The 20,852-nt window shown below is 44.4% G+C and overlaps 1 protein-coding gene across 1 annotated transcript in view; it reads left to right on the forward strand.

The window, feature by feature from the left end:
- Positions 1-20,852, forward strand: part of BMERB1 (bMERB domain containing 1) — a 78,587-nt gene that overhangs the window by 51,596 nt on the left and 6,139 nt on the right. Inside the window, exons 3-4 of the mRNA XM_044980690.1 lie at positions 11,264-11,337; positions 18,907-19,021. Coding sequence (XP_044836625.1) covers positions 11,264-11,337; positions 18,907-19,021 — 189 coding nt within the window. The remainder of the gene's footprint in view (positions 1-11,263; positions 11,338-18,906; positions 19,022-20,852) is intronic.

Here is a 20,852-nt window from a genome sequence, read left to right on the forward strand (position 1 = left end):
ATCGAACAGGTGCCTCACCTAGACCTGAGAAACAGCTCTGTGTAGCTCAAAAGCTTGTTTCTCTCACCAACAGAAGTTGATCTAGTAAAAGATATTACCTCACCCACCTTGGGCTTGGCTACACTTACAAATTTGCAGCGCTGCAGCAGGGTGTGAAAACACACCCTCTGCAGCGCTGCAAATTGCGGCGCTACAAAGCGCCAGTGTAGTCAAAGCCCCAGCGCTGGGAGCCGCGCTCCCAGCGCTGTCCGTTATTCCCCACAGGGAGGTGGAGTACGGACAGCGCTGGGAGAGTTTTCTCCCAGCGCTGGTGCTTTGATTACACTTAGCGCTTCAAAGCGCTGCCGCGGCAGCGCTTTGAAATGCAAGTGTAGCCAATTGTCTACTATTGTCTATTGTCTCTTCAATATCCTGGGACTGACAACAGGGTGACAATAACACTGCATACTGCTTTGATAAATGCCATAGGCCAGATTCTCAGCTGGTGCAAATCAGCATAGCATTATTAAAGTTGGTGGAGTTATGTTGATTCATGCAAGCTGACGATATGGCTCTTCTATGTGTGGCTCAAATGTCTGACTGCCCTATGTGAACAGAGTAGCCACCTTCAAATGGCTTTAGTGTGAAACTGGCAGTTCAGTGTAACTAGAGAATCCTACTTACTTTTACTAATTTGCTTCTGTAATAATGAAAACATAGTGCCACAAGAAAGCTGGGTGTGATTACTGCAGCTAGGGCTGGGGAAGCCAAGTTGGGTACAAGAAGGAAGTCTTTTTCCCACCCCTCAACTCCACTCAAACTTGAACCAAAACTTTGCTGCAAACTGAAAGAGCTCAGTTAACTCTGTTTCCCTATTTCCTAATTTAGTGCATCCCTGAATTCTCAGAACCTAGCAAGGCCTGAGAGCAGAAATGGCCAAATAATACATTTTCATGGTAGAAAGAAGCAATGGAAATTACACAAGAAATCCTGTTCCCGCAGTTTCCCTGCCTGGTAATGCTGGTGGACAATTCAGATAAGCATTGAATGAAAAAATAAATTAATATTGTGATGGCACTTTCTGACTGAGAATTGGAAAGCACTTTGCAAACATTAATTAATGTAGTTCTGTGAGTTAGGGATGTATTATTATCCCCTTTCTTCAGATGAGGAAACTGGAACAGAGGTGGTAAGTGATTTGCCCAAGATCACATAGGAAGCCTGTGGCAGGCTGCGAATAAAACTCAGATTTGTGCCTTAACTACAAGATCTTCCTTTTTCTTAAACAATGGCTGGGCAGGGTGAAGTTTGTCCCCAAGCCACTGAAATGGAGCCTAATTCTGAATCTTAAACGCTACTTGGCAACAGAACCACTGTCGCTCAGCAATGCTATCACCTGAAACTCTGAGATCCAAAACTTTTCAACGTTTATTCCAATCTTTAAACAGTTTGATCTTCACCCACCATTAATTGTAATTAAAACTCTTCAGGACATTTTTTCCCTTTAGATGATCATTACAGTTAAGGGAACAGTGAGAAACACAGAATCTGCTCAAGCTTTTATCATCTTTCTCCCCCCTCCCTCTTCCCCCACACTGGAAGCACAGTTCTGTGTATAACAGCTGGATCTTAAACTACAACTTTACTCCTCTGGGAGAAACCTCACAAAAGGACTGTCAAATAATATTCAACTGTTTGAAATGAACTAATGCTAAAGTAGAAAACAAAAAATCTCAAGTACAGAAATAAGCATGAATCATTTTTAAAGCCCTGTTAAGTTTTTTACAATCTTTTTATTATCAGGAAAGTCTTCAGGCAAAATTCTGCTCTCGCATCTGCACAGTGGGTCTCAACTCCAGTATGCTGCCCTTCCAGAAGCAGTGCGGCACAAGTATGGAGGCAGAACACTGGAATCAAGATCCAGAATTGGATCAGGGAATAGAGTTATGCTCTTCCTTGGCAAAATATATTTAAAGTCAAAACATGAAAAATGTCTCTTCTCTCTTTCTCTTGTATTTCTTTACTCTTTTTAAAAAATAATCTCTGACATCTATCTTCACCTTACACTGAGAACTGATTAGACATGATTTAATGGAATTTCCTCTGTGGTCACTGCTTTCTCTCGCTCTAGCACTGTGGAGAGCTGTGATGACTCAGGCTGTATATCAAACCAGTGGATAGTATGGGAACTACTGCATTATGGCTCAGGGCATTCTTCTCCTCATAAATGGATCATGGCAGGATGTATCAGTGGGCTGTGTCACTATACCAGCTTACTGCAGGGCTCTTTAAAGCTGTTTATTTTTCTGTCATTTGTAACATGTATTTAAAATCATTTGTTCACATTTTTATTCATTATGTGCCATTTTATAGTTCATGGGCAAATAGATTGTCTGGTTTTAGCTTTGGAAGATATTTTTTAAAATTGCAAGAGGGTTGATAATTCTTGCTATGCAGAGGTGCTATCTCTGACCATGTACAGGATTTATTGAAAGAAGCCGTTAAATAACAGAAGAGGAATTATAAAAAGAGTGTCAGGAATGCTTTAAAGTATATGCCCAGATTCATCCCTGGGGTAGCTCCACTGAAGTTACTTCAGGAATGAATTTTGTCTGTTATTAAGAGAAACACTTCACCATTCTTGTAACTCACACAGATAGCATTGTTGTGCCTAGAACCTGTGAAGATATTTAAAGCTCAGCTCTTATGGAAACCAGACAAACTGTATAGCTCTTCAATTTACTGATGCCTTTACTGCAATGTATGGTGCACCAAAACTGTATGGTGCTTTAGGGAGACTGGGTAAAACGCACCATATACCACACACACTGTGCTGTGTTCAGTTACATTTATTTGTATATTGCAACTTTCATATAAAACATCTCAAACTGCTTTGCAGATATAGTAGCAGGGCTGGGAATTTCATCCATACCATACTATGCCATACCATACTGGATGGAAAGGAACTTTGGATTGATTGACCTGATCTACCTGGTTACTTTTCAAAATGAGAGAGCATTGTGGTGGGGAAGCAGAACAGGCCTTTTAGATAAGCTAAACAAAAGCGTATATGTCTTTTCCTGATCATCTGCCTTGTGACCTTGTGGATTTATTTGTAGGCCATATGTTACTTTTATACAAAAGCTGTTGTAATAATGAGGAGAATTAGAATGTCCTCTCAGCTGTCATGAGTGGAGGGAACTCTGCTCTGCAGAGCTATGGGGGTGCAAAAAAGGGATATTGCTTCCTCTGCTGTGTAGATTGCCCCCTCTCTGGGACACTGCAGATATTCTTCTTTCTGTCTTAGGTGTTTCTATCATTGCTATATCCTAGCGCTTACACACTGGAGCTGCATGAAGTTTATGGTACACTAGATTTGGAGGTGGGGACCAGTCTTTCTCTCTCTCTTTCTCATTATGCCTTGCTGACTGTGTGGATTTTGAATGAGAAATCCATTGGGAGTTGGTGCTTTCTGAAGCAGCATTAATTCCCACTGGGTCTTTCTTTGGTTGCTACTGTAGAGCTTGCAGCGGGGGCTCTCTCCATGCAACTAGGCTGTTGGGAAAAGTGGGGAGAGACCAGAGCAGCTGCACACATTGAAAGGCCCTCCATGTGGCTGGCATTCCCTTCTCTTCCCAGGGGCCTGTGGGGTTGGGAGGTTGCACCCCCAACCTCTTCTGTAGGGCTCCTAACAGTTCCCCCCCTTTGAGGGGACAATGACGTGATCCTGGCTCAGGATGAACTGATTTAGCCCTGGGGCTTCATGTTATCCTGCTCACTACACACACTCGGTCAGCTTTGTATTTACGTCCAAACATGTGAGTTCCCACATCCGTTTATTACACCACGTGTCTGAGGACTTAGCTCGGAGTTTACAAACAGGCACCCTGGATCTTCTTTAGCCATCTGAATACATTGGGCAGATTTTTGCTAGGCAGTAGGTGGAGTGGGTGAGACACAAAGGTTGTTTCACACTGAAGGGAGGAAAGATATTAGACGGAGCTTAGACAGTCAGTGCAGATGGTGGGTTTAGCTCTTATCACTCACAAACCCACCAGCTTGAGGGGCTGTGGCTCTGGAAAGGTCAAATTGCTCATGACATTTAGAATTCAGATGGTAACAGGGCTATTTCTGCCATGGAGAGTTATTTACTTATCTCCAAAGGGCTATGAGTCAGGAATGACAAAGTTCATGAATCAATAGAGATGTGCTGGGAATATGGTATGTGAAGAAAGCAGGGTCTGCACTGGTGGGGGCCTCTGGCAGCCAAAGCTCCATGGGTGGCCCTAGGGGGCAGAAGTTGCAGTGGTGATGGAGGCCATAATCGTCTCTCTATGGCTGGGGAAAGTACAGGAGGCCAGCAATACCACCAAACTGGGCAATGCTGGCCAGAGAGGAGGTGTGGCCAGCAAGACCTGGGGATTAATTGATGGAGCACATCTTCTTAGCAGGCTCTAACAACATTTGAAATCCCTTGAGAGAAACGGTGAAGGTGGACAGCAATTAATATCACCCTCTGGGACTTCATTTTGGAGTGGAGGTGGTCAGACTGGCACAGTGAGGAGTTGTGACCAGCGCCTCTCTGGCCCAGGTTTTCCAAATTGGGACCAATTTATATGGTGGAAGAAGAATTTTCAAAAGTAAATATTATAGGTCAGATCCTCAGCTGGTATGAATTGACTGCACTGGAACTATATCACTTTACACCAGCTGAGGATCTGGCCTGTAGACACGAGCCAAAAATAGCCAGTCAATACTGAACATCTTCCTCCTGAGAAAAATGTCTCCTTCCTGAGAAGTCATTTTATTCAAATATATTATAGTAGTACACAACACCCAAACTGTGCAAATACAAAATGGATGAGGAGCTACGTATTTTGCTTACTCCCCAGCACATTTTATTACTGAGTCTCCTACAGATATAGTGTTTAAGATTATTAATTGATAAAAGTAATTTCAGTACCATTCAGCATAATGAAATAGACTTTGCTCATGCTGATCATGAGCAATGTGGAGAACCTGAGAGGAAAATATCCTTCAGCATGAAGGTTTCTGCCTCTCTGTGTATTGGGTACAAACATAATAGTGAATTAGTGATTAGGTGATTAGGCCACAGGGTGACGTTTAATCATGATATCGGAAGAGCAAGTTTCTCATCCTGTTGGCAGACCCTACAAGCAGAGATCCTGGAGGATGCTTTGCTTCCTGGCTGAGATGCACAGTGGCATTTGAAACTGATGGGGAAGAAAGGAAGGAGGTCCTATTGAAGATTATCCAATAGGCGTGCACAGCACATTTCATTAGGATGTGCACCCAGGGAATTTTATTTATTTATTTTTTTAAAGGCGCACATCATAAAGGTTGGAGTGTGTGGGGGGGTGCAGGGTGTGGGAAGGGGTGCGGTGTGCAGGAAGGGGCTCAGGGCAAGGGATTGGAGCAGAGGAGGGGTTCAGGGTGTATGAGGGAGCTCAGGGCAGGGGGTTGGGGTGCAGGAGGGGGCTCAGGGCATGGGGTTGGGGTGCAGGAAGGATGTTGGGTGCGGCAGGGGGCTCAGGGCAGGGAGTTGGGGTGCAGGAGGGGCACAGGATGCAGGCAGGAGCCTCAGGGCAGGAAGTTGGGGGGCAGGTGCGGCTTACCTGTGCGGCCCCTGGGAGTGGGGGTGGCACAGGGCTCCGAGCGCTGCCCTTGCCACACCTCCAGGTACCTCCCCCAAAGCTCCCATTGGCCGCGGTTCCCCGTTCCCGGCCAATGGGAGCTGCGGGGGGTAGTACCTGAAGCAATGCATGGAGCCCTCTGCCTCTCCCAGGGACATGGTGCCATGCCGGCCGCTTCTGAGAGTGGTGCAGCCATGGGAGCAAATCCCATGGGCCAGATCCAAAGCCCTGAGGGGCTGGATTTGGCCCGTGGGCATTAGGGTGTGCCTGGGCACACCCAGCACACCCCGTGCACACACCTATGATTATCCCACTGACACCATCTGTGAGGACAGAAACCAGAAATGGAAGGAATAGCCATTGCTCCCTTCTTACATAAACGAAGGAGCAGGCAAGATGGAGATAAACAAAGCAGCAAGCTATAAAAGGATCAGCATGTTTTAATAGCAATAAAAGCAGCTGAGGGATAGGTCTTTGGGGAGGCCAGTGTTCAGTGTAGGGAACTGAGGGAGGATGTGAGCTCAATTTGTGATTAAGATCTTGCTTGTGACAAAAATGCCTACTTTCCCACTCCTCACTTAATTCTATAGTTTGATTTTATTATCCTTTGCTCTCTCCCTGATTGTGTCTCAGATGAGTCTGCTACAGTTCTGGGCCTTCTAGCACAAAGTCCCCTTGCAATTCCCTGTGCTATCATATCCTCTGCCACATTCAAAAGGCCTGAGTAATAGGAATTGTGCAATAATGTAATCATAAGGATGGAGTGTGTAGCAAACATTCAGCAGAAATACAGCTGACTTAGAGAATCAACTGCTGGAACTGGAGTATGTGAAACAGGGAGTCTGTAGATGGGTGCAGACAGAGCTAGCATTGCTGATCTGGGAAAGATACCTGAGCAGAACAGTGTATCTTCAAGGCTAATTTTATATTCTTTTTCTTCTTTGAAATGTGATTTGGAAACAGCAGCCTCAGAAACAGCCCTCAGCTGCAGTACATGAGCATAAGCACAGTGCTGCTAATGAAGCTGAATTCAAATGTTAATCTAAAATGTAGTATTTGTTGGGAAGATTGCTAGATCACGACTGCTAGATCATCAACATTTGCATTGTATTGCTGCTTCTACCAATGATTATGAATGCCACCCTCTGAGGTGCTATCAACTTCAATGGGAGCTGATAATGCTCAGCACCTCACAGAACTGGGTCTTAGGGTATGTCTACACTACAAAATTAGGTTGATTTTATAAAAGTCAATTTTAAAAAATCGATTTTATACAGTCGCTTGTGTATGTCCCCACTAAGCGCATTAAGTCGGCGGAGTGTGTCCTCACTACCGTGGCTAGCATTGACTCACGGAGCGGTGCACTGTGGGAAGCTATCCCACAGTTCCCGCAGTCTCTGCTGCCCATTGGCATTATGGGTTAAGCTCCCAATGCCTGAGGGGGCATAAACATTGTCGGAGGTGGTTATGGGTACATGTCATCACTCTCCTCCTCCTCTCCCTTCCTCCCTCCCTCTGTGAAAGCAACTGCAGACAATAATTTCGCATCTTTTTGCCTGGGTTACCTGTGCAGATGCCATAGCATGGCAAGCATGGAGCCCACTCAGCTCATCGTTGCTGTTGTGAGCACTGTAAACACCTCACGCATTATCCTGCAGTATGTGCAGAGCCTAGCTAGGAGCCAGCACGAGGATGATTGTGAGGAGGACATGGACACACATGTTCCTGAAAGCACAGGCTGTGGCAATTGGGCCATCATGGTGGCAGTGGGGCTGGTTGATGCAGTGGAATGCCGATTCTGGGCTCAGCAAACAAGCACAGACTGGTGGGACCGCATAGTGTTGCAGGAATGCGATGATTCCCAGTGGCAGCGAAACTTTCGGATGCATATGGCTACTTTCCTGGAACTCTGTGAGTTGCTTTCCCTTGCCCTGAAGCGCAGGAATACCAAGATGAGAGCAGCCCTGACTGTTGAGAAGTGAGTGGCGATAGCACTGTGGAAGCTTACAATGCCTGACTGCTACTGGTCAGTCAGGAATCAATTTGGAGTGGGCAAATCTGCTGTGGGGCTGCTGTGATCCAAGTAGCCAATGCAATCACTGACCTTCTGCCAACAAGGGTAGTGACTCTGGAAAATGTGCAGGTCATAGTGGATGGCTTTGCTGCAATGGGGTTCCCTAATTTTGGTGGGGTGATAGGCAGTACGCATATCCCCATCTTGGCACTGTACCACCTTGCCAGCCAGTACATAAACTGCAAGGGGTACTTCTCAATGGTGCTGGAAGCACTGGTGGATCACAAGGGACGTTTCACTGACATCAGCCTGGGATGGCTGGGAAAGATGCATGACGCTCGCATCTTTAGGAACTCTGGGCTGTTTGAGCAACTGCAAGAAGGGACTTACTTCCCAGACCAGAAAATGACTGTTGGGGGTGTTGAAATGCCAATAGTTATCCTTGGAGACCCAGCCTACCCCGTGCTCCCATGGCTTATGAAGCCGTACACAGGCAGCCTGGACAGTAGTAAGGAGCAGTTCAACTATAGGCTAAGCAAGTGCAGAATGGTGGTATAATGTGCATTTGGACGTTTAAAAGCTCGCTAGTGCTGTTTGCTGACTAGGTTAGACTTCAGTGCAACCAATATTCCCATTGCATCCGACAAAGTGGGTATTCACCCACAAAAGCTCATGCTCCAATATGTCTGTTAGTCTATAAGGTGCCACAGGAGTCTTTGCTGCTAATATTCCCATTGTTATTACTGCTTGCTGTGTGCTCCATAATATCTGTGAGAGTAAGGGGGAGTTTATGGCGGGGTAGGAGATTGAGGCAAATTGCCTGGCTGCCAATTTTGAACAGCCAGACACCAGGGCAATTAGAAGAGCACAAGCAGGCGCGCTGCGCATCAGAGAGGTTCTGAAAACCAGTTTCATGACTGGCCAGGCTACGGTGTGACCGTTGTGTGTGTTTCTCCTTGATACAAACCCGCTCTCTTTGTTGATTTTAACTCCCTGTAAAACAACCACCCCACCCTCCCTTTGATCACAGCTGCAATCTGCAATAACCTCAGGGACAGAGATGATAGGGGGAGCATAGAAATATTTGCACCTGCGGGGGGGAAACAGAATTCAGTTTCCAGGCAGCCATGGTAAGCCAAAGGGTACGCGGGTTTAGCTTCTAATGCCTTCATAACACGTGGGAATGTTTTCAAACTGCAGTGCCCTCCTTTCCCATAGCAAGCAATGCCGGTTGGGTTTGCCATTTAAAAGGAGGGGCTGCGGTTTATGGGTGGATCTGCAGCACACACCTTTCCCCCACTTCCCCTGGTGTGGCTATTTGGGATGATCCCTTCACCCTCCCCCCCCAAACCCCCACGCGGCTATTCTCTGGGATGATCCCTTTTACCCAAGCACAAACAACCCAGCAAGAACGGGGTCCTTTTACTGTTCCCTTACAAAAATTCCCCTATTTCAACCAGGTGACCATGAACGATATCATTCTCTTGAGGATAACTCAGAAAAATATAGACCAAATGTTGCTTGAATGCAACCAAAACCCAGGACCATTTGCTGCCATGCTTTGTGCTGCAATGACTCCAGACTACTTGCTACTGGCTTGGCATGGTAAAGTGCCCAGAAACCTTCTGCAAAGGCTTTCAGAGTACCTCCAGGAGAGCTTCATGGAGATGTCCCTGGAGGATTCCCGCTCCATCCCCAGACATGTTAAAAGACTTTTCCAGTAGCTGTACTGGCCGGAAATGCATCCCAATTCTTCACGGCAAATCAAACATTAAACTATTGTTTTTAAACCCTGTACTGTAGTTACAAATGTGCACTCACCAGAGGGGTCTTCTCCGCCTTCAGGGTCGGGGATCTCGCCTTGGGAGGGAATTGGCTCCAGGGTGATGAAAAGGTCCTGGCTGCTGGGGAGAAGAATTCACTGCTTGCCTGCTGCGCATTCTCCTCCTCCTCTTCCTCCTCCACGTTGTGTGAGACACCCCCTTGCAGGTGTCCACGGACAGTGGTGGGGTAATGGTAGGGTCCCCCCATAGAATGCCATGCAGCTGGTCATAGAAGCAGCATGTATGGGGCTCTGACAAAGAACAACCGTTTGCCTCCTTTGTCTTTTGGTAGGCTTGCCTGAGCTCCTTGACTTTCACATGGCACTGCTGTGTGTCCCTGCTGTAGCCTCTGTCCATCATGCCCTGTGCGATTTTGGCATATATATTTGCATTTCTTCTTTTTGACTGGAGTTCTGCCTGCACAGATTCTTCTCCCCATACAGCAATCAGACCCAGTGTCTCCCGTTCAGTCCATGCTGGAGCTCATTTGTGATTCTGGGGGGGACTGCAAGGTCACCTGTGCTGCTGAGCTCACCACGCTGACCAAACAGGAAATGAAATTCAAAAGTTTCTGGGGCTTTTCCTGTGTACCTGGCTAGTGCATCAGAGTTGAAAGTGCTGTCCAGAGTGGTCACATTGGCGCACTCTGGGATAGCTCCCGGAGGCCAATAACATCGATTTGTGTCCGCTCTACCCCAAATTTGACCCAGCAAGGTCGATTTTAGCGCTACTCCCCTCGCTGGGGAGGAGTACAGAAATTGATTTTAAGAGCCCTATAGATCAACGGAATGGGGTTGCTTGTGTAGATACATTCATTATAAAATCGACCAACACAGCTAAATTCGACCTAACCCTGTAGTGTAGACCAGGGCTTAGTTATCTTACATTATTCTCTACCTATTGTACTTATCTGGCCTCCATTACTATACTATCTGAGCACCTCACAATCAGGGCCAGCTCCAGGCACCAGCGCAGCAAGCAGGTGCTTGGGGCAGCCAACGGAAAGGGACAGCATGGCCGGCTCTTTGGCGGCGGGTCCCTCAGTCCCTCTCGGAAGGATGAAACGGCAGCAGTAGAGCTGCTGCTGATCGCGGCTTTTTTTTTTTTTTTTTTTTTGCCGCTTGGGGTGGCAAAAACGCTGGAGCCAGCCCTGCTCACAATCTTTATCTTCACACCACAAATACTATTATCTCCATTTTAACAGCTGGGGAACTGTGGCACAGAGAGATCTGCTCAACATCACAGAGGAAGTCAGTGGTAAAATAAAGAATTGAACCATTGTCTCCCAAGTCCCAGGCTACTAGTCTAACCACTGAACCATTCTCTCTTCCATACTTGTACTCTCTCTTTTCCCTAGTGAATGCCAGCTGAACTGTAGCAATCGGGGATTGCCCTGCTTATTGCTGTAGACCTTGCCACAGTTCCACTGCTGATTTATTAAATATGCAGGTGCCCATTTTCAGAGGTAGGACGAGCTGCAGAAAAGGAAAAAGTAGCTAATGTGACAATAAAAATATATAGATTAGGTCTGCATGGTACAAAAAGCACTGATAGGAGAGGTCACCTGGTAGGGCATTATAATGGAGGATATTTGTTCTGCAACACTGTGCGTTGAAAGGTGTCTGTGATGGATGGCAGTTTGGTGCATGGGCTAAATATCCGTGCCTCAAGCAGATGCATGAAGCCCCAAGGAAAGGGCTGTACTACAGTTTTCACAGGTGGTTTATCTGGACCCACAAATAAATGTAACATGTATGTATGTATGGTCTGATGTGCTTTTTCTGTTTCTGCAGGATGGATGACATCCAGCTGTGCAAGGACATCATGAACCTTAAACAGGAGCTGCAGAATTTAGTAGCAATTCCAGGTAATTTCTACGCCAACCTTACAAAGTGCTTTGAAAAACAGAAACCCTTCTAGGGGCCAGATACCTGCAACCCCAAGCCAGGCGCAATCCCTCTCACTGGCATTTCCATCCCTCTCTGTGTGTTTCCTGCACTTTGCTCTCTTTTCTAATGTCCTTATTTTCACTCAGGTTTTGTTTGCTCTTCCTTCTGCTCTCTATTTTTCTGAAATTCTTTGCTGTATTTCATCTGCCCCTTCTGATGGCCAGGACTGCAAATATCACTCCAACAAGCTGCATTATTCCAAGATTCTTTCAATCCCTTGAAAATCTTATGAGAACCACTGTTGACACACTATGTTGACACATTATGTGAGGGAGAGTGTGCTAAAGAATGGAAAACGTTGATGGATATGGAACACCTGGTGGTGGTCTGATGGGAAATTAAACCTTGGATGTGGGTTTGTGTGTGTTTCCTAGAGATACTAATTAATTGTTGCTCCCTATAAGCCAAGCTATAACCTAAGAAAACAGCGGAAAGTATGGGGCCTTCCAGAGAGGTCTAGTCCATGTTTACCTGAATCTTTAAGGGCCCGATCCTAAATTCTCAACAGCTTCATTGCTCCAAGCATGTGCAGAATCCTCCTTGGGCACATTCCTTACTCAGTAAAAACTCCCACTGAAATCCATTGATAACTTTCTTTTAGTAAGGACTTCATGGGTTGGCCTCCTTGTTATTTTAGCTCAGTTACTCTTCCTGTTACTTTGCAAAATAGTGAGCCACCATCTTATTCCAGAAAAGGAACCTAGGGCTTGACCCTACAAGCATTTACTTCTGTGATAAGCCCTGGATATGCTCTTTTGACTCCAGTGTGTCTGTGACCAAAAGCAGAATTTGGCCCATTCCCATTGATTTTACTGTACACCCCATCTTATCAATTCATGCCAAACCTTCAATTCCTCACTGTATTCTGGCTATACATTCTGTGAATCTATTAGTCAATGTAGTGTTACTCAGCAGCTGAGATTGGGGGTTGTATTTTATTTTTACCACCTTTTGAACAACCTTTATTCATTCTCTAATAAACCTTTTTAAAGGATTGTGCAATTGCTGACATAAGCATGAGTGCAAAATCAGTGCCACAATCACACACACAGAGCCAAAGAACCTGAAATACTCTTTACCTGTTCCTAGTCACTGATCTTTCACTCCACAATGAAATCTTTGCAGGGTTTACCTCTCTCTCACCCATGAATCTACTGTAGGCAGAGGTGATCTGGTTGCCAAGGGGGATGGCAAAGGGTTTTGATCAAGAAAATGAGATTAGTTCCACTGCCATACATGGGAACTATTAGAAGGGTGGGGGGTTACCAGAGCATGGCTACTCGTCTTTTAATAAAGTAATGAAATGGCCTTGTATCATTCAGATGAACATAATTTCCTCTGGGGCAGAACTTTGGCTAAGAAGTTATAATTAGATATGAAATCTTCCATGAGCCTTTCAAAAAGAACAATACAACCCACCTAGAATGGCTTAAATAAAAATTAACAACCTCAGGTGGAGCTGAATCCCGTATTTGTATTTTCAGTTCATCTTAAATAAAAAACGTAGTAATGCTAATTAGGATTGTATCCGGTGGATACTAGAACTCTGTGAAGCAAACCGTTCCTGTAATGACATGAGATATTTTAATAAGAATAATATGTGCATTGACTGAGATGTTTTCTTTACCATAGCAATTTGTCCTGTTAACCTCATGCTGTATTATTAAATGCAGCAGATTTGCTTTCCATTGGCAGGCTCTGGTAATGATAATGCATCAGTGTATTCATGACCCTATGAACACTGTGTACACTGGATCTAGATTCCACAGTAAGGTTTCCTACTTAAGTTCTGCAGCATAGTGTAATGCCATGTCCCCGTGTGGATCATCAGTAGAGGGGACTGAACCTAAGACTTCTGCATCTAAATATATGAGTGTCTACTGCCCAAGCTAAAAGACTCATCTTTGTCAGCCAAGATTGTAGCAGGCTTCCATATGTGCACTAGGCACAACTAGAAGGAGACAGAGTGCCACATTGTGTGAGGGAAGATTACAACAGCCTTGCTGAATTCAGCAATGAGCTAGAAACTCTGAGGAAGGGGAAAATGTCTAGAAACGCATTAAGAAAATTAGCCTTTTATTTTTTAAATCAAATTATATGCAACAATATAAAATTGATACTGAGGTCAGAATGGTTTTAAATCAGCTTTGCACTCACTTTGTACAGGTGGAAATGACTTGGCAAAGTGCAAGGTCACAGGGCTGAGAGGAAAAATCTTGCCCCCTTGTGTGCCAGCTGAAAGTGGAGTTGTCTGGAACTCAATAGCCCATCTTGATTTACAGAGCATAATTGTAATCCTGAATGGGGATTTCTGGCAGCACAAAATCTCCCATATGTGGAGAGAGAGTCCTCCTCCCTCCCTCCTCCCTGCCCCCATTTGAATTCAATCGTCTTGGTCCCTTGGTGTAGGGGACATTTTGGAGTAGGAAAGGTGTGGCTGGCACAAACACAGCAACTATATTTGCTGGTGTAATGCCCACTGGTGGGGTGGTGGAGGTGTTACACACGAGCTCTGCTTAGAGCAGGACTGAGGTTGCTCTAAGTTTTATCAGACTGAAGTGGTTCCCTGACTGTCCCCAGGATCATACGTGTGAGGGGAAGAAGAGGTAGCAGAAAGTCACTGTTGCCATGTACATCCCCAGTCTGCCAAGCACTGCTGTGGTGCACCTGGTCCCTCAGGCAGTGCTTATATGAGAGGTGGGGGAAGAGAAAGGTTTGCAGTACCAGCAAAAACCAGTTTTTTAAAATTGAGCTGGTTTGCTGAGGGACACTCTTTAGACACTGTCTTACCAAAGCTGCTGCTCCCATTTTAAGCACCTGGGGCCTAAGCATAAGTCATTCAAAACTCTTAAATAGACTTCCAGAAAAACACTGATTCACAATTGTTGCTTATATGTACAAACATGCCTCAAACAAGCCAATAAGTACAACTACGCCAGAAGTATGCACAGGGCCTATAGTACCTTTCAGAAATAATTTACTTTTACCCAACCATTAGGGCGGGTTTTGAGTCTTCTAGTCATTCGTCCTTTATTTTTCCACCTATCACTGTGAGAAAAACTTCACAGCTAGCAAACAAGGTAAAAGAGAAGAAAAAACCTTGCCAGAAATGAAACAGCAGGTCAGTCATAAAATAGGAAGCTGATCATATCTAACTTCCCCCCCTCTGAGCCCAGTAGACAAATAGCAGCATTTCTCAGTGGGATAAGAACCTTTCCACGTTTCATGCACATCTAACAAAATACATTCGTGTTTCTTCTTTTTTTTTCTTCTTGACATTATCTCAGCTACTTTTGCGCCAAACAATTCCTCCAATATTTTGCTAACACATGTATGGGATGAATAGTACCCAATGGAGAATAATTCAAGCAGAGGTTATTTTAAGGTATCCTTTGCAAAGGATTGTGAATGCTGCATAGATAACAAGTAAGAATGACCTACTCTTACTAGTGTTCCTGTAGCCAAACCTCTCATTTAAACTTTTGTTTACTTATACTTAGGACTATTTTTTCCTAGAAACTCCCTCCCACAGCTTAAATTACAAAATCTTAATTAAGTAAAGTTTAATATACGGCAGTTCTTTCTTAGACCTTAGCACACTGTGCACAATGTACCACACAGCAATCCTTTCTAAGAATCATATTTGCATATCTGACTATTTAGCATTTAGTTCCAGCAGTTGGCAAATTCACATACAGAATATTTGAGTATTAAGAGCAGGCAATTGGGATTAATAAATATAGGGCTGTTGGCCTTTGCACAGAACTAAATGCTAGCACTGGGATTTTCCCAGCCTAGAGAAACATGGACTAAAGCAATTGTCATGCCTTTCATGTATATTTTGACTGTGCTGTGTATGAGCCAACTCCTGCTCCCATTGGTTTCAATGGACATAGTTGCATTGACTTAAATGGGAACAGGAGCAGGCTTTTAGTAAAAGGAGATAGCTGAATAAGGACTGTAGGACCCAGCCCTAACACTCAATCTGCATTTACTTGTCAGCAGATCCCCAAAAGGGTGGAGCAGGGGGACAATCTGCATGTGAGCTTGTCCCCACATCCCTCTCCCCTTTCACACCTGGCCTTCCATAAGTGGATCCATGTGTTTTGATCCCACTGATGGCTCTTCACCTGGAGATAGAGAAGATGGTGGGTGGTGTAAAAACTGAAGCATAGCAGGCCTGCTGCAGTGGTGAGTCCAAGTGAGGAAAGTGGATGGAAGCTTATGAATGGTTCAGTCATCTGTATTGACAAATGGTGTTGGAAAAAGGTAACAAAAGTGCAACTGTTACATAAAATTGTTTATGAAAATTAGTAAAAGTGAAAAACAGAAAGACTAAGTTAATCTGAACAAAAGGGCTTTACTGATATAATTCAAAGACTGTGTTGAGACCATACCTGGTAAACTAGAAGAGTGTTGTACTGGAATTTAATAGACTATATGTGATATGTCAGAAGTTAGGTCTGATGGTGAACAAATAATGAGAGGATGGACTATTCTGTCCGTTAACCCCTTTTTCAGAGGTCTTAAAAAGACACTTTTGGGGCTGAGGACCTGTGAACTGGCAGGAAATTCCTGAAGGAGGGAAAAGGCCTATAAGCCTCCATCCCACTCCCCTCCAGGGACTTCGTCCTTCACCTGTGCCCCTAGAAGGTTACTGCATCATCTTCAAGTCCAGACCTTGGCACTTCCTCAGGGTCACGTGGTCATCACCATTCCATAAACCAGAGACACGTGAGATCCTGATTATTTCCCCTTCCCTTGCGTGTTCCCCTTTCTTCCCCACTCTTTTCCTCCTATCTTCTCGCTCTCTTGGCTTTCCATCTGATTTGATCTTGAGATCAGTTGTAGCACATGGCACCAGCACAATCAGATGAGACAGCTCTAGCCAGCTCTGCCCAACCTGAGATAGACCAGTAGGAGAGGGGCCAAATCAAGCAGATGACATCCCAGACCAGGAAATAAGCCAGAGCTCAGAGCAGTGCTGTTGTGGCAGACTTGCCAATCCAAAGCATCTGTCTGTGACTGACCTGCGGCTGGGAATTCTCCATCAACAAAAGCTGTATTTTCTCCACCTTTACTATCCTGTTTCTTCTTCCCCTCCTGTCTGTTGGTTCAAAAGCAGGAAAAATTTTTTACCATCCTTCACAATGATGTTTAATGTTGGACAGTGACAGGGTCATGCTAATACTGCTGACTCTTTGGGCCCATTTATTCCATCTCAGTTGATGTAAGTGTCATAATGGTGGCTGGTCTCTACCTTCCAGGATGGGAGAGGGAGGCTCATTGCAGCATGGTCCAGCAGTTGTCAGTTTTAAGAATCCTTTTTATTTTTTGCTGAACATGTTAAAATTAAGCATTCATTGACATTATGCCCAAGTATTCCCCCCTCCCCATGCCCATTTTAGGTAACAATAAGGAATCTTTGAAGCACCAACAGAATTTGATAACAACATGCACACTTAATCTTTTGAATAAAATATTATTTTCATAAAAAACTAAAAATACTTCTTGTGAAAAACAAAGTAGCCTTGTTGTGCATTACAAATTGTTTATTTCCTCTTTCACTGGCAAACCGTAACTTACAGTTCTCCAAGGAATAATGATTTTCCAGCTCTGAAAGCCAACTTTCAAAATGCCTTTATTCCATTTTTTAAAGATGTGGATTTATTGCAGAAATTTCCAGTGGGAAATGCAGCTGGAGCCCTTGGGCAAATCATTAAGCTGTAATAAAAAACTCTTTTCAAATGTCTGGATTTTTTAGAAGTATTAGGAGCCCTTATAAATTTGGTCAATAAACAAGTTATATTGAATGCATCACACTGTAGGTGTGTCCCAGGGACTTTCAATATACTTGACTCAATTTGATGTTTCTCTGAGCTCAGTTCCACAGCTCCACAACTGAAAACAAAAATTCTTGATTTAATGTGAAGCTTTGTTTTCTGCTCATAAAATTTTTGAAATCTTTAAGGAAATGTATGGGCTAGGATTACCCTCTAGCTTTCCCAGCACTGTTCCACTTGCTCAGTTTTAGCCCTAGGGAGTTTTGTCTTAACTATATTTGTTTTATACCTTTGAACTATATCTCCCCTAAGCCCTCATATTTACAGTTTTAGCATGTGACAGCCAAATCTATCATTCAACAGAAACGATCATTTTCAGACAATCTAGTCATGATAAATTGGCTCTGGTTTTGCCTGATTAACTAGGACAATATTGATTACACGGGCTTTTGAAATGTTGGGTAAATAATAGTTTTATTTAGCTCCACTATAATGTAATAATTCTAGTGCCTGACTTTTATCAGAGTTGATGGTTTTGATGCTGCTGTATGTACCAAATTACAGTGGGAGAGGCAGAGCGGTCACATAGGTTGCTCCACTTTATCTGAGGCCTGATCACAGAAATTTTGCAGAAAATTTGATTTTCCATTAGGAAAATTGAAATGATGGCTCCTCATCTGCCCACCTGGAAGGCTTTTGTCAATTTCACTTTCTGCCTAAGGGAAAAGCAGGTGGCTGAGTGCCCAGGCTCTCCAGCAGCCAGGCTGAAGCGGCTGTGAAGAGCCTGGGTGCGCAGCCTCTGGCTGCCTGCCTTGAAGACTCTTGTCAATTTCTCTTTTTGCCTGCAGGGGGAAAGTGAAGTTGCCAAGAGCCTTTCAGGGAGGTACCCAAAAAATTCCCCTGTAATTCTCCCCAAACGATATTTTTCTGGAAATCCCTTCCCATGAAACTTTTGCACTTTTAACTTTTCATCCTGATTTGGGAAAAATGGAAAAACATGTTTTTCAAAACATGAAGATTTTCACAGTCGGAGATTTCCATTTTCTGGCTAGTCATAACAATGATTTGTCTACCACCACATTGCAGCTCAGTGGCAGTGCTGGTAGCCAAACTCACATCTCCTGATACCCACTCCAGTGTCCTAGTGGTAGGACAGCTAGGCAACCAGCTGTGGCTGGAACAGGTGCTGGAGCAGGAGCAGGAGCAGGAGCAAGCACTGACTGAAGCCAGGGTCAGAAACAGGAGCATCCTGGAGCAGAAGCAGTCTGTCAGAATAACCAGGTAGTAGGGAGCATCCTCAACAAGGTAGCAACATTGGACTGCGGTGCCTTGCTTTCATTAGGACCCTATATACTTTCCTTGGGGTCACCTTTCCAGATCCTGGAAATTACCTCAAATGAACACAATTTACTGATTAACCTTATATATTTGCACTGAAAAAAATGTTTCCCTTTCTCACTATATCCATTCACTCCTGACCCTTTCTGTAAAGAGAGGATTGTTGCCTTGTGGTTTCAGGAGAAGCAGGGAAGAATTTTTACCAAATAATAAAATGTCTCGAATATTATGGCTTGGAAAATTATGACCCTGGATCATGCCCTGCTCTCCTACTGTAAATCTGGACAAAGGCCGTTGACTTTCATTGGTCAAATGTTAGAGATCCGAGTACCTAACCCTTGTCTTATTCTTTCTGTTTTTGATCAGAAAAAGAAAAAACAAAAATGCAGAAACAAAGAGAGGACGAATTGATTCAGAAGATCCATAAACTGGTGCAAAAAAGAGATTTTCTTGTAGATGATGCAGAGGTGGAGAGATTAAGGTAAGGATTGAAAGTGACTGAATTTGTTTCAGAGACTTAGCAGGCCAAATAGAGTACCTGATACTATTCTCATTGTAGTGACAAAATTTCTATTGACTTTGGTGTCTTCAAACACTGCATGAGGCTAAAAGCCTCGCTCTGGCACCACATGAAATGCATTCAAACTGGACCACTATGTCTCTTTCTCTCTCTATTCCATAATTTTACTTAATCTTCTGATCACGGCTACCAAGGATTAATGTACCTTTGAATTTATTACAAGAAAATACCTGAGCCCTTTACTGTTATGAAAAGAGCTGGGCTGGACCCACTCAGGCCTGGTCTACACTAAAAATTAGATTGGCCTAGCTATGTTGCTCAGAGCTCAGAAAAAGTTTGCACCTTGAACACCGCAGTTATGTTGACCCAACTCCTGGTGTAGACACGGGTAGATGATCAGAAGAATTCTTCCGTTGCCCTAGCTACTGCTTCTCAGGTTATATATGTCCACAGTAGAAACACTACAGCAGCATAGCTCTGGTGCTACAACTGCACCACTGTAGTTCTGTAGAACAGACACCACCTACTACAGTGATGGGAAAGGTTCTTCTGTCACTGAAGTAAACCCACTTCTCTGAGAGGCAGTACCTAGGTCAATGGAAGAATTATTTCACTGGGGCTTAGATCAGCGTAACTACATATCTCATGGGTGTGAATTTTTGACACTCCTAAGAGATGTAGTTGGTCAAGCTAACTTTCTAGTGCAGACCAGCCCTCAGAGAGATGGAAGGAAAAACCTTTTCCATTGATGTAAAAAATGTCTACACTATGGCACTAGAATGGCACAGCTGCAGAATCCTTCTGTCAGCTTAGCTACCGCCTCTCTCAGGGAAGTGGATTACCTATGTCGACAGGAGAGTCCCTCCTGTCTGTCTAGATAGTGTCTTCTCTGAAGTGCAGTGGCAGTACAGCTGCAGCTGTGCCACTGTAGCATTTAAAGTGCAGATAAGCCCTTAGTTCTGTGTATGAAGCATGAAGCATCATCTGTAGCCAGAGAATATAAAAGCCTCAAAAAAGCCATTCTGCTAGACTACTGAAAATATAGGCAATACAGTTGGAAATGCATTAGTGCTCTCTATTGCTCACTTGCAACGTTTATTGGTACTTTTACTTTAATTAATTTGATTTTTCTACACTAAACTGAAATACTTCTTAATCATTTTTATTGAAAAAATGGAATAATAATGAAAATTCCATAAATGCTAAAGGCTAGCAAAGTGATGTTAATTTCCTTAGGGCCTGATCCTGCCATCCTCACACAATCACAACACTAGTTGATTTTAATGAGAGTTCTCGTAGCATGAGACAATAAAATCAAAATCTTCACTTAGACAGGCTTTTAAACATAGAGAGCATTATAACACATCATAACATTCCTTTGCTATTTTTTCTAGAAGGAGTCTGGTGTAGTGGTTAGAACAGGAGTGGGCAAACTTTTTGGCCCGAGGGACACATCTGGGTCGGTAAATTGTATGCAGGGCCATGAATGTAGGACTGGGACAGGGGGTTGGGGTGTGGGAGGAAGTGTGGTGTGCAGGAAGGGGCTCAGGGCAAAGGATGCAGAAGGGGGCTCAGGGCAGGGGGTTGGGGTGCAGGAAGGGTGTGGGGTGTGGCAGGGGGCTGGGGGTTCAGTGCAGGGAGTTGGGGTGCAGGAAGGGTTCAGGGTGTAGCAGGGAGATCAAGGCAGGGAGTTAGGGGGCTCAGGGTAGGAGGTTGAGGTGCGGGGTGCAGGAGGGATTTGGGGTGTGGGCTCCAGCCTGGCACCACTTACCTCGAGCAGCTCCGGGATGGC

The sequence above is a fragment of the Mauremys mutica genome, chromosome 11, assembly GCF_020497125.1.
Source record: "Mauremys mutica isolate MM-2020 ecotype Southern chromosome 11, ASM2049712v1, whole genome shotgun sequence".
NCBI classification, from domain to species: Eukaryota; Metazoa; Chordata; order Testudines; family Geoemydidae; genus Mauremys; species Mauremys mutica.